Source organism: Eschrichtius robustus, chromosome 3 (assembly GCF_028021215.1).
Source record: "Eschrichtius robustus isolate mEscRob2 chromosome 3, mEscRob2.pri, whole genome shotgun sequence".
Lineage (NCBI taxonomy): Eukaryota > Metazoa > Chordata > Mammalia > Artiodactyla > Eschrichtiidae > Eschrichtius > Eschrichtius robustus.
This window is the reverse complement of record NC_090826.1, coordinates 132,140,418-132,153,088: the sequence shown is the minus strand read 5'-3', so window position 1 is coordinate 132,153,088 and position 12,671 is coordinate 132,140,418. Positions and strand designations below refer to the sequence as shown.

General features: G+C 38.1%; 1 protein-coding gene across 5 annotated transcripts in view; it reads right to left on the bottom strand.

Annotated features, from left to right (window-relative positions):
* Positions 1-6,505: 6,505 nt before the first annotated feature.
* Positions 6,506-12,671, bottom strand: part of RABGAP1L (RAB GTPase activating protein 1 like) — a 665,825-nt gene continuing 659,659 nt past the window's right edge. For all 5 annotated transcript variants that reach the window (XM_068541282.1, XM_068541283.1, XM_068541286.1 and 2 more), the window contains one exon: positions 6,506-11,726. In XM_068541282.1, coding sequence (XP_068397383.1) covers positions 11,574-11,726 — 153 coding nt within the window. In that variant the 3' untranslated portion in view covers positions 6,506-11,573. The remainder of the gene's footprint in view (positions 11,727-12,671) is intronic.

The following is a 12,671-nucleotide window of genomic DNA, read 5'->3' as shown; positions in this document are numbered from 1 at the left end:
AAAAAAGGGGAGAAAAGGAAGCCTGTTTATGCTAAGACGGGACAGAATGAGAACGTTAAGTCCGCCGCGTCCTGAAGGGAACAGTTTTATTTTCAGTGACTTCTGGCGCTCTGGAGACGTCATGATTTAGGCTGTACGACGTGGTGACGTCATCATGGATTGCGGGAGGAGGTGGGGTTGCGTTGGCCATGTGGTGGGACCCAGTAGCCCCGCGGGGGAGTAAGCGTGCTAATATAGCGGGCACCTCCATGTGTCATCGCATTTGGGGTCCCGCTTTCCCCTCCTAGGCTGTTGAAGGACTTTCCTAGTACCTTCACCGACCATTGTGCGAGTCTCTAGTTGTCACCCAGGTTTGGATTCGGTTTAAGTGAGCCTATTCGCCAAAGAAAATGTGGGCTGAGCTTTCCTGGCGCTGCCTTCTGCTCCTGGTCTGGCTCCCGCAATCCCGCTGTGTAAGGCCCTTGAGAACCCCCGTTTTCAGACTATTTTAGCCTCTGGCCGACTGAAAACGTCTGCAGCCCCGTTGAGAACATAAACAGTAACCCCGGAGAAGTCAAATAGCCCACACTCAGCTTAATACATCGCCCGCGGTAGCGATTAGAATCAGCACGTCAGAGGAGGAAAAAAGGACTAGAAAAAGGCAGGCTGACCATTATGGTAGTAAAGAATCTGAAGTACAGCGCAAAAACAAATTACAGCTACGTACAACGTGCATGAATCTCAAACGTGACATTAAAGGGAAAGAAGCCAGACAGAGAAGTTCTTCTCTTTTGGTTCCATTTAAATGAAGTCTAAAACTGCGAGACGTTCAAAATCGGGTTAGTCTTTCCTTAAGTGGGGAGGACAATGACAGAAAGGAGCCACGAGGGGACTTTTGAGGTTCAGATAACGTTCTGTTTCCTTTCTTTGGATGCTGGTTACAGATGTGTTCACTTTGTAGAAATTTCATTGAGCTGTAATTTGTGTAGTTTCTTTTGTATGTTACAGTTAACTAAAAGTTATATTTAAGTAGGCCCCGGAGGGAATTTTCCAGAGATGATAGAAGTGTTACACTGATACATGCTATTGTCAGAATTCACAGAACGGGGACTTTCTGGTAGTCTAGTGATAAAGAATCTGCCTTTCAATGCAGGGGACGCAGGTTTGATCCCTGGTCAGAGAACTAAGATCCCACATGCTGCGGGGCAACTGAGCCCGCGAGCCTCAGCTAGAGCCTGTGGTGCTGCAAACCACAGAGGCCACGCCACAACTAGAGAGAGAAAATCCATCCGCATGCCACAGCTAGAGAGAAACCCTCACACCACAACGAAGAGCCTGCGCTGCAATGAAATATCCCACATGCCGCAACTGAGACCAAAAAAAGAAAATAAAAAAGATTAAAAAAAGAGGCCAAGAAAATAGTTTTTTAAATGTATACTGTCTGTAAATTTAAAAAAAAAGAATTCATAGAGTGAACTCCTAAGATCTGTGCATTTTGTTTAGTTATACCTCAAGTTTTTTAAAAAGTGTCTAGGGAGTTCCCTGGTGGTCCAGTAGTTAGGACTCCCGGCACTTTCACTGCCGAGGCCAGGGTTCAATCGCTCGTCGGGGAACTAAGATCCCACAAGCAGCACAGCACAGCCAAAATAATAATAATAAAATAAAATACTCCACTTAAAAAAAGAGTGTCTAACTGGAAGCCTGGAATTATTTAGGTACTTAATTAAATAGGAACAAATATCCCAGTCCACTGCGTGAGAACTTGACCTAATGCAGTGATTTTTAAATTTGCTTGATTATGCACCTTGGGCAACTTCTCCGCCAGATATCCTAAAGCCACAGGTTTTAAGTACCACCTGTTACCAGTGACTCCCAAATCTATACCTTCAGTTCTACCATATCTCTGAGCTCCAGACTCTGCCTTTGCTTCAATGTCTGATAAGCACATCAAATTCAGCTTGTCTGAAAAACAAAACAACCAAAAAAACCTCCTGATTTCTCATCCTCGCACACCAAATCAGTTCTTCCAGTTATTCTCCAGCTCTGTGAATAGTCACCTCATTTTCTTAATTGCTCAGGCCAAGCATACTTGAGCTCTCAAGTCATACTTGAGCCTTCAATTTCAGGTCCTACATCCTATTCTCTGGCAAGTCTTGCTCGTTTTATCTTCAAAATATAATGAGAATAAAATCACTTCTCTCACCTAATCTGTGACAAAGGAGGCAAGAATATACAACAGAGAAAAGACAGCCTCTTCAATAAGTGGTGCTGGGAAAACTGGACAGCTACATGGAAAAGAATGAAGTTAGAACACTCCTTAACACCATACACAAAAATAAACTCAAAATGGATTAAAGTCCTAAATGTAAGGCCAGACACTATAAAACTCTTAGAGGAAAACATAGGCAGAACACTCATTGACATAAATCGCAGCAAGATCTTTTTTGATCCACCTCTGAGAGTAATGGAAATAAAAACAAAAATAAACAAATGGGACCCAATTAAAAGGTCTTGCACAGCAAAGGAAACCATAAACAAGACAAAAAGACAATCCTCAGAATGGGAGAAAACATTTGCAAACAAAGCAACTGACAAAGGATTAATCTCCAAAATATACAAACAGCTCATGCAGCTCAATATCAAAAAACAAACAACCCAATCAAAAAATGGGTGGAAGACCTAAATAGACATTTCTCCAAAGAAGACATACAGATGGCCAAAAAACACAGATGCTCAACATCACTAATTATTAGAGAAATGCAAATCAAAACTACAATGAGGTATCACCTCACACCGGTCAGAATGGCCATCATCAAAAAATCTACAAATGGGACTTCCCTGGTGGTACAGTGGTTAAGAATCCGCCTGCCAATGCAGGGGACACAGGTTCGAGCCCTGGTCCGGGAAGATCCCACATGCCACGGAGCAACTAAGCCCGTGCGCTCTAGAGCCCGCGAGCCACAACTACTGAAGCCCATGTGCCACAACTACTGAAGCCCACGAGCCTAGAGCCTGTGCTCCGCAACAAGAGAAGCCACCACAATGAGAAGCCTGCGCACTGCAATGAAGAGTAGACCCTGCTCACCGCAGCTAGAGAAAGCCCACGCGCAGCAACGAAGACCCAACGCAGCCAAAAATAAATAAACAAAATAAATTTTTAAAAAAAAAAGATGTTTAAAAAAAAATCTACAAACAATAAATGCTGGAGAGGGTGTGGAGAAAAGGGAACCCTCTTGTACTGCTGGTGGGAATGTAAATTGATACAACCACTATGGAGAACAATATGGAGGTTCCTTAAAGAACTAAAAATAGAACTACCATATGACCCAGCAATCCCACTACTGGGCATATACCCTGAGAAAACCATAATTCAAAAACACACATGCACCCCAATGTTCACTGCAGCACTATTTACAATAGCCAGGACATGGAAGCAACCTATATGCCCAACAACAGAGGAATGGATAAAGAAGATGTGGTACATATATACAACGGAATATTACTCAGCCACAAAAAGGAATGAAATTGGGGAATTTGTAGAGATGTGGATCGACTTAGAGACTGTCATTTGGAGTGAAGTAAGTCAGAAAAACAAGTATCGTATACTAACGCACATGTGGAAAAATGGTATAGATAATCTTATTTGCAAAGCAGAAATAGAGACACATGTAGAGAACAAACGTATGGATACCAACGGGGAAGGGGGGGGTGGGATGAATTGGGAGATGGGGATTGACATATATACACTATTGACACTATGTATAAAGTAGATAACTAATGAGAACCTACTGTAGAGCACAGGGAACTCTACTAAGTGCTTTGCGGTGACCTAAATGGGAAGGAAATCCAAAAAAGAAGGCATATATGTATGCGTATAGTTGATTCACTTTGCTGTACAGTAGAAACTAACACAACATTGTAAAGCAACTACACTCCAATTAAAAAATTAAAAAAAGATAAATTTCTCCCTTTCTACATCATACTATTAAGAAAGGTGGTTGCTACTCTGGACAAATTCTTTTTTAATTTCTAGTGAGTATAAAAGTGAAATTAAGTTTAAAAACCCTGAAAACATTAAAAAGATATCAGACTCAAAATTTTAATTACCTCATTAAATGATTAAATTTTAAAAAATACATAAATAAAACCACTTCTCACCATCTCCACTGCTACCACCCGAGACCAAGACATCATTATTTTGTCTGGATTTTTAGTCTCTTAGCTGGTTTCTCTGCTTCCCCACTGTGCCTTTACGATTAGTTTTCCACGGGGTAGGCACAGTAATCTTTTCAAATGATTATATCCCTTTGCTTAAAAACCTCCAATAACTTCCTGTTAGGCTTAGAATAAAGTCCAAACTCCTTACATAACCTGGAATGTTTTGCATGATCTTATATCTCACCTTTATGAGTTCCTTTATCTCACGGAACTCATCTCTCACCAGTTTCCCCTCTCCCAGGTTTAAACAGTGGCATTTTTGTTACTCCTTGAATCCACTGAGTTTGTTCTCACCTCCAGGCCTGTACTCTGTGCTTCCTTTCTGTCTGGAATGGTTTTCCTCCAGATCATCACAAACCTTTTTCTATCTTCCTTTTGTGCCAGCATTTAAAACACCTCATAATTCCCATTCTTAAGGGTCAACAAATTCAATGCTGCTTCTCTCCAGCTGTATCCTATAGTTGTCCTTACATCTATCATGTAGAAGCAAACTGACTCCTTGACCTGCTACCATTAGGAGTAATTGGGTACATCAGATCCCAAAGTCAAGAAAAAAAATTAAGAACTTTGCATCCTGAGATAAATCAAAAACAAAACATCATCAAGACATACACACATCAGGGTCATTGTGTCTAGTTCTAGTCCCCCAAATAAATGAAATTCTGAACCTGAGCCTTTCCTGTAAAATTGGACTCCCTAAAATCAAACAAACACTTTATCTCTGACTTTTGCAACGCTGATGTCTAAAAATATGGATAGTAGTGTGAGAATTGCTGTTTTCCCACCATGAACAAACTAATTATAGACTCTATACTTGGAAACTGTGTAGTTTTTCCTTATAAATAGTTGTAATTTCTGTTTGGCGAGCTTGTTCTTCTAAAGCCTGAACTTCCTTGCAAACTTTCTTTGCAAGGAAGCTTTCAAAAGATTTTGCTCTGAGTGTCCCTTTGACAGTACTGAAAAGTTTTGTTAAAGTATAATTTCAAAAAGGTGAAATCAAGATTCTCATGCAAATATAAAACGAATATTAACAAATATTTTATGCAATTCATTGCATAAACCATGAGGGTAGCAACAAGTTCTTAAAACTATCAAAAAGTACATTTGCACAGGTGGGTACTTTAGGCAATTTAACAATGGAATATTAGTGTAAGGTTGCAAAGTTAGACACAAACTAGTTAATGTCCTACAGGGTAGAAAACTATACATAACCTTTCGAGTCATCTATTCCAGTGGAAAGAAAACAGGGATTTGCAGCCCTACTGGACAAAAATCTACAGGTTAACAGGTAACTTCACTAAGTGTAGGGCCTTTAATCAATAATGAACAGTGAGTTCCACTTACTGTTCATGTCAAGACCACTCATGACCTCCTCACTGCCAAGTTCAGTAGATATTTTCTGAATAATTTGACTGTTTTACTTTTTATGTAAAACTTCTCATTTTTTAAAATACTGCATAGGCCAAACAAAAGATGTCTGTGGCTGGGTTTGGACCGCAAACTAATTTTACACTCTCTGATTACTATTTTTTTAATACATGCTGAATTCTAAGAGGAGCTGACTAATCTGGCATTCATTCGGTTCCACGGACACCCAAAACAAAATGCAAATTAGAACAAAATGCAAATCGGGATTCTGTGCACCCTGCGTCCACTTCAAGAGAGCCTCTGGAGTTCTGTTTGAATTATCTGATGTCACCCACTGTGCTGTACTCTGAAAGATGAGCAGCGGCCACCCAATCCAGGATTAGCCAATCAGATCTTTGCAAGATACTGAAACTGGGACACTGAGATGCCAGCCCATCTCTGCTGGTCACTTGAAGAGAGGACATGTAAACTTGGAAGCTGTGCACTTAGAAGCAGGGGATGCCTCTGCCTCTTTTCAGAGACAGAAGCAGCAGCAAGCATCACCTGGCAAGACAAGCAGAAGAGCGATTATAAGAACAATTGCTTAGGTTCCTGATGGCATTCCCCCCTTGTCCCCGTGCCTCTTCAGGCCCAATGGTTTGGCCTTTGGTAGCTATGAGCTAAATATACTTTCTTCCTTTTAATTAATTGCCTTATTATTATTAAGCTAGCTTAAGAGAGTTTGTTACTTGCAACCAAGGAATCACTACAGAGAGGAATACAGGGCACTTGACTGTACCTGCTGTACAGGATATCATTTTGCAGGGTATAACCTGGAGCAAACTCCTGTATATTTCTTCTTGCTAAATTGACTAGAGTCTAGTGTCAGATAAGTTTTTCACAAACATTGGGTTCAGATGATTCAGAATAAAATCAACTAGAAAAAAATTAAAAAGCCATATGGATTTCAGAACGAATGTTTATTACTGCTTAACGGGGCCAAAGGAGCAACACAGAGCATTGAAAACATCACTGGCTCACAAAAACAGTCATCTTGCTACCTTCTCGGTTGCATTTGTTTATTTCACAAGGCTTCATTCACACATGAAAACAAGATACTAATCCAATTCAAGTTCATAACAATTATAAAAGTAAACATTTGTTGGGACAATGTACAATAAATTGCACTTTTTTTAACAAGCATTACATTTACATTTATAGAGTGTACTATACATAATACATGGAATTATGGAAACATCTAATTGGTCAGTGTTGATAGACGAGAGAGGCTGCTCACTAATTTCTTTTGTAGTCAATTAGCACTGTTTGAGCTAATCAACTCCTTTATTCTGGAACCTGTTTTCACTGGAGAAGCCATGGGCAAAATCATAGAATTCATAAAAATAGATGGCACAGAATTTCTACTACCTCCTCAGCAAGGGAAAGGTAGGAGTTGAAAGAAATGACGTGGGGCTGACTGAGAAACTTTCTTCCTTATTTGAACTAAGGATTCATACATTATGCAAAATACCAAAAATAGAGAAACTGATGTAAAGGCTATTGGGATCTTGGATTCTGGGGCCATTTCCAGGCTTTATTCTTGTGCTTTCATGACACCAGAGTCTTGATGTGTTTATGTCCTTATCATTCAGTTTCCTATATTTTATTCCATATATAATATATAGTTATTAAAAGTTACATTTTAACAGAAAAGATTTTACATGTTAACTTACTGCCAATGAAAAAGGAAAGTAACTCAAAATATTCACCTGCTACTCAATGATTCTTTTTTCTTAACGTTTTCAGAATACCCCTAATGATAAACCAGGGGTGGAGGTGGTGAGAGTAGGACGTGTTGATGAACATGTTTTTATAGCAGGTAGCAAATACATTTGGAGATAAGCTTGACGTGTAGTCTTTTAGATGGAAGCTAAGAAAGGGACTTCTGACAGTTGACTGTAGTCACTAAGCTACTCATAAACATCCACTTTTCTCCTTACAACTCAAGATCATCATCTCCTATTGAGGTGCAGCCTGCACTGAAGTATTCATTTTGGTAGCTCTTGAAAGATAAGGAAATCCCTAAGGGCTTTGTCTGTATTATACGGAAGCCCCTATGAGAGAGGAAGGATGTTTTGGAGCAGTTCCAGTTCAATGTGACAATCAGCATGGCAACTAGACAGAAAGAGTTTTCTATATCTGGTAGTAGGAAACACAGGCCACTGAGCTGTGCCTGGCCTTCTGTATCTGATCGCCACGTACATATTCAGTTGCATGGTACCTGGGTATACCAAAGAGGCAGGGATACTCCATATAAAATTCTACCGATCACACACACACACACAAATCTCACAGCATTCAAATCAAACAACAGAGTTTGTCCATGCTCTCATTTACCTGTAATTGAAGCAAGAGAATCGGAGCTACTTTAGAGTGGTTTTTTTTTTAAGAGTAACTTATACAACAGACTAATCTTACTAAGTAATTTAAAGTGTTCTTTTCCAGAAAGATAAAACAAACAGGGTATTTAATTTTTTGAAAGCTTCTTTTTCTCTAAAAGGGCCTTGAAATCAGACAACCACCTTAGCAGAATAATGAGTAGACTGATTTCAGCTCAAGAAAAAGAAAACTCAATCCCTTACATTAGTTACATATGTGATTCTCATCCTCAGTAACTAATCAATTCCTTTAAGGATCTCTCATCTCTTGTGCCCTAAACTGTGTATTCTCTTGTTTTTCTTACTTTAGGTAGGAAATGAAGCTACTAGTTATTAACTAGAAAGTATTTTAAGAAAATGGAGTAAGGGTTTGAGAAAAATGAATATTAATACATAGTATAAGAGAATGAAATTTTTGAAAACAATGAAACAAGATAAATACTATTAAATACCCCAACATCAGTACAAATATTACTTTTCTACTTTATTATGGAAATTTAAGAAAGCCAATGAAGAACAAATTACTAACTTAATAGTTGGGAGAGAGGAAGAGAATCATTGGTTTCATGGAAAGATAGGGTCATAAGCCTATGTGACATTCCTACTAATGTTTCTGATAGGCACTCATATACAGACCATTAGGTAACTGAGAATTTATTTGCATTAAATTGTATGTAACTAAATATAACCAAATTGTGCCATGGCTCAGGATGTGGGAAGCTAGCAAACATATGCACTGCAAAATTCAGCTTGGTTTCTTTCAGCTTTAAGGAAATGTGTTAAGATTCTCAAGACATAAAAGCTAATGACTGAATTATCCAATTGAATTTCATTCTCTTAATTTATTCTGCAGAATTTAATGAAAGGAGAAATCGTCACTTCTCAGAATGTTGCAAATGTTGGATTTTTGGAGGAATGTTTTATATTATGTATGCTAGGAAAAGATGAAAAACACTCTAGAATATCTGAAAATTTCCTGGATATTTGAGCTGGTCAATCTCTTTCTAAAAGAAATCAAGAGAAGAGTAGCAATTCTCAAATATACTTCAAAAGAAGAGAAATTAAAACTAGCAGTTATTTAATGATGGAATGCATGAGTTTTCAAACAACACATGGTAAAGGGCATGGGGTCTGGGATAGTGCTATTATAATATTGTATGAATAATATCATACACCAACTTTTGAATTTTCTTTCCTTCTGTATTTGCTATTGCTACTTACCCAAAGACATTGCAGTGAGGGACAGTTTAGACTATGGTACCAATACACATACCCAAGTATGATATGGAACTGGAGAAGGAAAAAAAAAAATCTATGGATGGCCATTATAATCTTTTAAAAGAGTTAAAAGAAAATGAAAAAGACAGATTTATTAAATGTTTGTTTGGAATATATGTACCTAGTTATTTTGTTTAAAGAAAAAAATGTAACGGGCTATGAAATTGAGCCAGGTCTACAGATAAGAACTGGACCTAGAGCTATTTCTCTCTCAACTACCATTTAAGGAAAATTATGCAATTTAGGCATTCTGTGAAATGTAAAAAGAGCTCTGTACAGTAGAATTATGAGGTTCACAAAACACAAAAGAACGTCTTTAATTTAGCTAGCCATCTGATAAGGCAACTTGTACAAGGCTTCTTGGGATCAAAGCATAAAGTACCAGTAAAGCTAACAAATTATATTAAATGATTTACAGAAACAAGTACCAAGATGCAATTTTCTAGCCATTATATTTTGCAAAAAAATAAAAAGGAAAAAATATTAATTTTTCTAAACCACCACGTTGGGAATGTTAAAGTCAACACAGATACTCAGAATGCTATTTTCCTTTTGGGTGAAAGGAAATGAAAACTATGATGAGAGATGTCACAGGAAAAAAAAAAAAAAAGAATTCTGTAAGAAAAGTATTATTTGATGAGTGTAAAGAAGGGTAACAAATAACCACATCAGTTTTATGGGCTGTAGATGATACGAACACTTACCGATGAAGGGGATTTCACTTTTTTAGAGTTTAATGGTTATTTTAGAGGAAAGGATCCACCATGAGCAACTTGTAGTACATGCTCCTGGAGTTGAGATGGCTCTTAGATGATTTTTTACTTCCAAGAGTGTGTTACTTTTAACTGCAACATATGGCACAGATGAGAGTCACTCTGGCACTACAGAGTTTGAGATACTTTGCAAAGAATATGTTCAACAGTGAAGCCAAGCATGAGTATCAATAAATGTTACTATACATAGCTGACAGTAGTTTGGTTGCTGTAAAGGACCAAAGCCCTCCAAAATAGCTTAAAAAATGGGAAAATTAGTTTTTCCCTTACCAAAGGATTTCCTGCAAGGACTATTTATAAAGACATGTTAAATATAGTTGAAAAAAATATTTCCATCAACTTTTAAACAATAGCTTTACCTTTCCATGAGATAAGCATTTCTATAAAGGTTTTATATGCAATCAAAAATGTTACAAATGCATTTGCATCTCTTCATCTAGGGGTACCAAGGGCACATTTTTAGGAAGCTACAGAAATCAGAAAAAGTTGCCTAATATTAAACTAAGATGATATGAAGCTGACTTCTATTTCCCATTTCGTAACTTTAACAAAGTTACAGTATATTAGTGTTTCCTTAGAAAGTATATGTCAACATTAAATGAATACTCTGTCCCTGGTCCTTCATCCCATTCTAAGCACAAGAGCTGTTCCTGGGCCTTTCTAGGCTTCTCTGGTGAAGGTTTCCTAAAGATGCAACTCATAATATCCACTCTGACTTTACATTTGCCAGAAGTCACAACTGTGTTCTTACTTAGGAACTCGCAATTCCCATGTGAAGTTCTTAAAAGGACTTGTTAGAAGACCAGGACCAAAATGATTTATTTTATCCTGCATTTATCAAAATCTCAGTTCTTTTTATCTAGTGTGTGTTTTCAATAGCCTATCTTATTCCATGGTTCTTGGCACTTCATTTCCAGATGTACCCAACAGAAAATAAAAATAAACTAATTGTCTTTGGGAACTGTTCAATCCCAGGTCTGTTCTTTCCTTTGGATAGGATTATCGCTATCCTGGGCATCACTTTCAGGAGGAAACCTGACAGTGGTCATGACTGGCCCCGCAATGTGCTTTATCTGAATAAATCCTGAAAAGTTAAGAGGTTTAGGTCGCAATCTTTTTTTTTTTTTTTTTTTTTTTGCTGTGACGAATACCTGCCTATCACTTCAACCTTGGAATAAAAGACATCTCCATTTTTATGTAAGATAAAAATAATATGAATAATTAGTTCTAAATAAAAAGCATTTAGTTCTGAATTACTTATTTCCAACCAAACATCAGGCATGTAAAATAATGTGTAATACTACGATGGATCGGAACACAGTCTTCCATGAGGAAGCACAAAAACAGGTATTCAACATAAATCAGGTTAGTTTAAATAACATCCCTTTTTTAAAAGTGTCATACAAGAAAGAGTAAGAGCTACTGAAAGATCCTGGCTTGCTTTCTGGCCTCCTTTCCTTCCTTTTAAAGGGACACCAGGAATCATCCTGGGTTTCCGTTGCTTTGATCGTTGTGCTCTTGTACTTGGGTGAGGCTGGACCTATGTGCTCTCCTTGGGGGGCTGGGTGGCCTGTGGCGGCTGCAGTGGCTGCGTTCCCGTGGCCGTTTTGATAGAGTTAAGGGTTTTGCTAAACCAAGAGTTTTTTGCAGCTTGGATTTCATTCATAAGGGCTCCCCTCTGATGTTCAAGTTCCTAATTCAAGAAAGAAAATCATCTGAGTTATATAAATATCTTCTCTCTGCCAAAAAAATTAGAGTATAGCTTTTTGGAATCCGCAGGTCTACATAGCCGCATTTTTCTTCCTACGAAACCCAGGTGAGATTTAGTTGGCTTCTGAATGCAAGAAAAAAAATTAGAGCTGAAAGAGTTACCATTAAAAACCAGAATCTGTGCTTTCTCTGATCAGTGAAATGAAAGCTCATTTTACCCTTTTTTCCCTCTGCAATTTAGGTCCAAATCTAGGTTTAGGCTGCAGCCTAAGGGAAGATGTTTAAAACCACAGGTAAAGGTAAACATACAGATGGAATGAATTTTTACTGATAGTGTAAGCGTGAATAAATTCTAGTTCCAAACGCATGGCCTGTGCCCCTGAGGACGTACAAGGTCCGAAGCAGAAAGAGTTCAGGATCGTTAGTGTGGCACAGCAGGTGCCATGGCAGGACACGGCAAGGGTGAGGGTCACTGGTAAGAAAGAAGCGGGAACAGTCCATCAGAAGCCAGGACTGCTTTTCTAATTCTGATATCCTCCAATATGGAAAGAGATTATGGGGAAAGGGATTTGGCAAAATCAGGTAAAGATGAAAAGAAGCTCCAAAGAAAAGAATGGCTGTCAGCCAATGTTTAACTGTCAGGGGAAGGATAACAGGAGGGGTTTGGCCTTTCACCTTTCAGGATCAGCTAAGTGACCAAGTTCAATGGGAAAGGACCATGGCCAAAAAATATCAGGGAAAATAAAAAGGCATATGCTTAAGTTCTCACAAGATATATATAATTTTAGTTATTAAAAATTTATTTAAAACTATGTGTTTATATCAGTGCTTAAAAATGATGTAAAATGCAACTCATTTGTGGGCAGAAAATGTATTCATCTTAATATGGTAACATTGTATGATTTTGAGCTCAATAGGCTGACTCTAC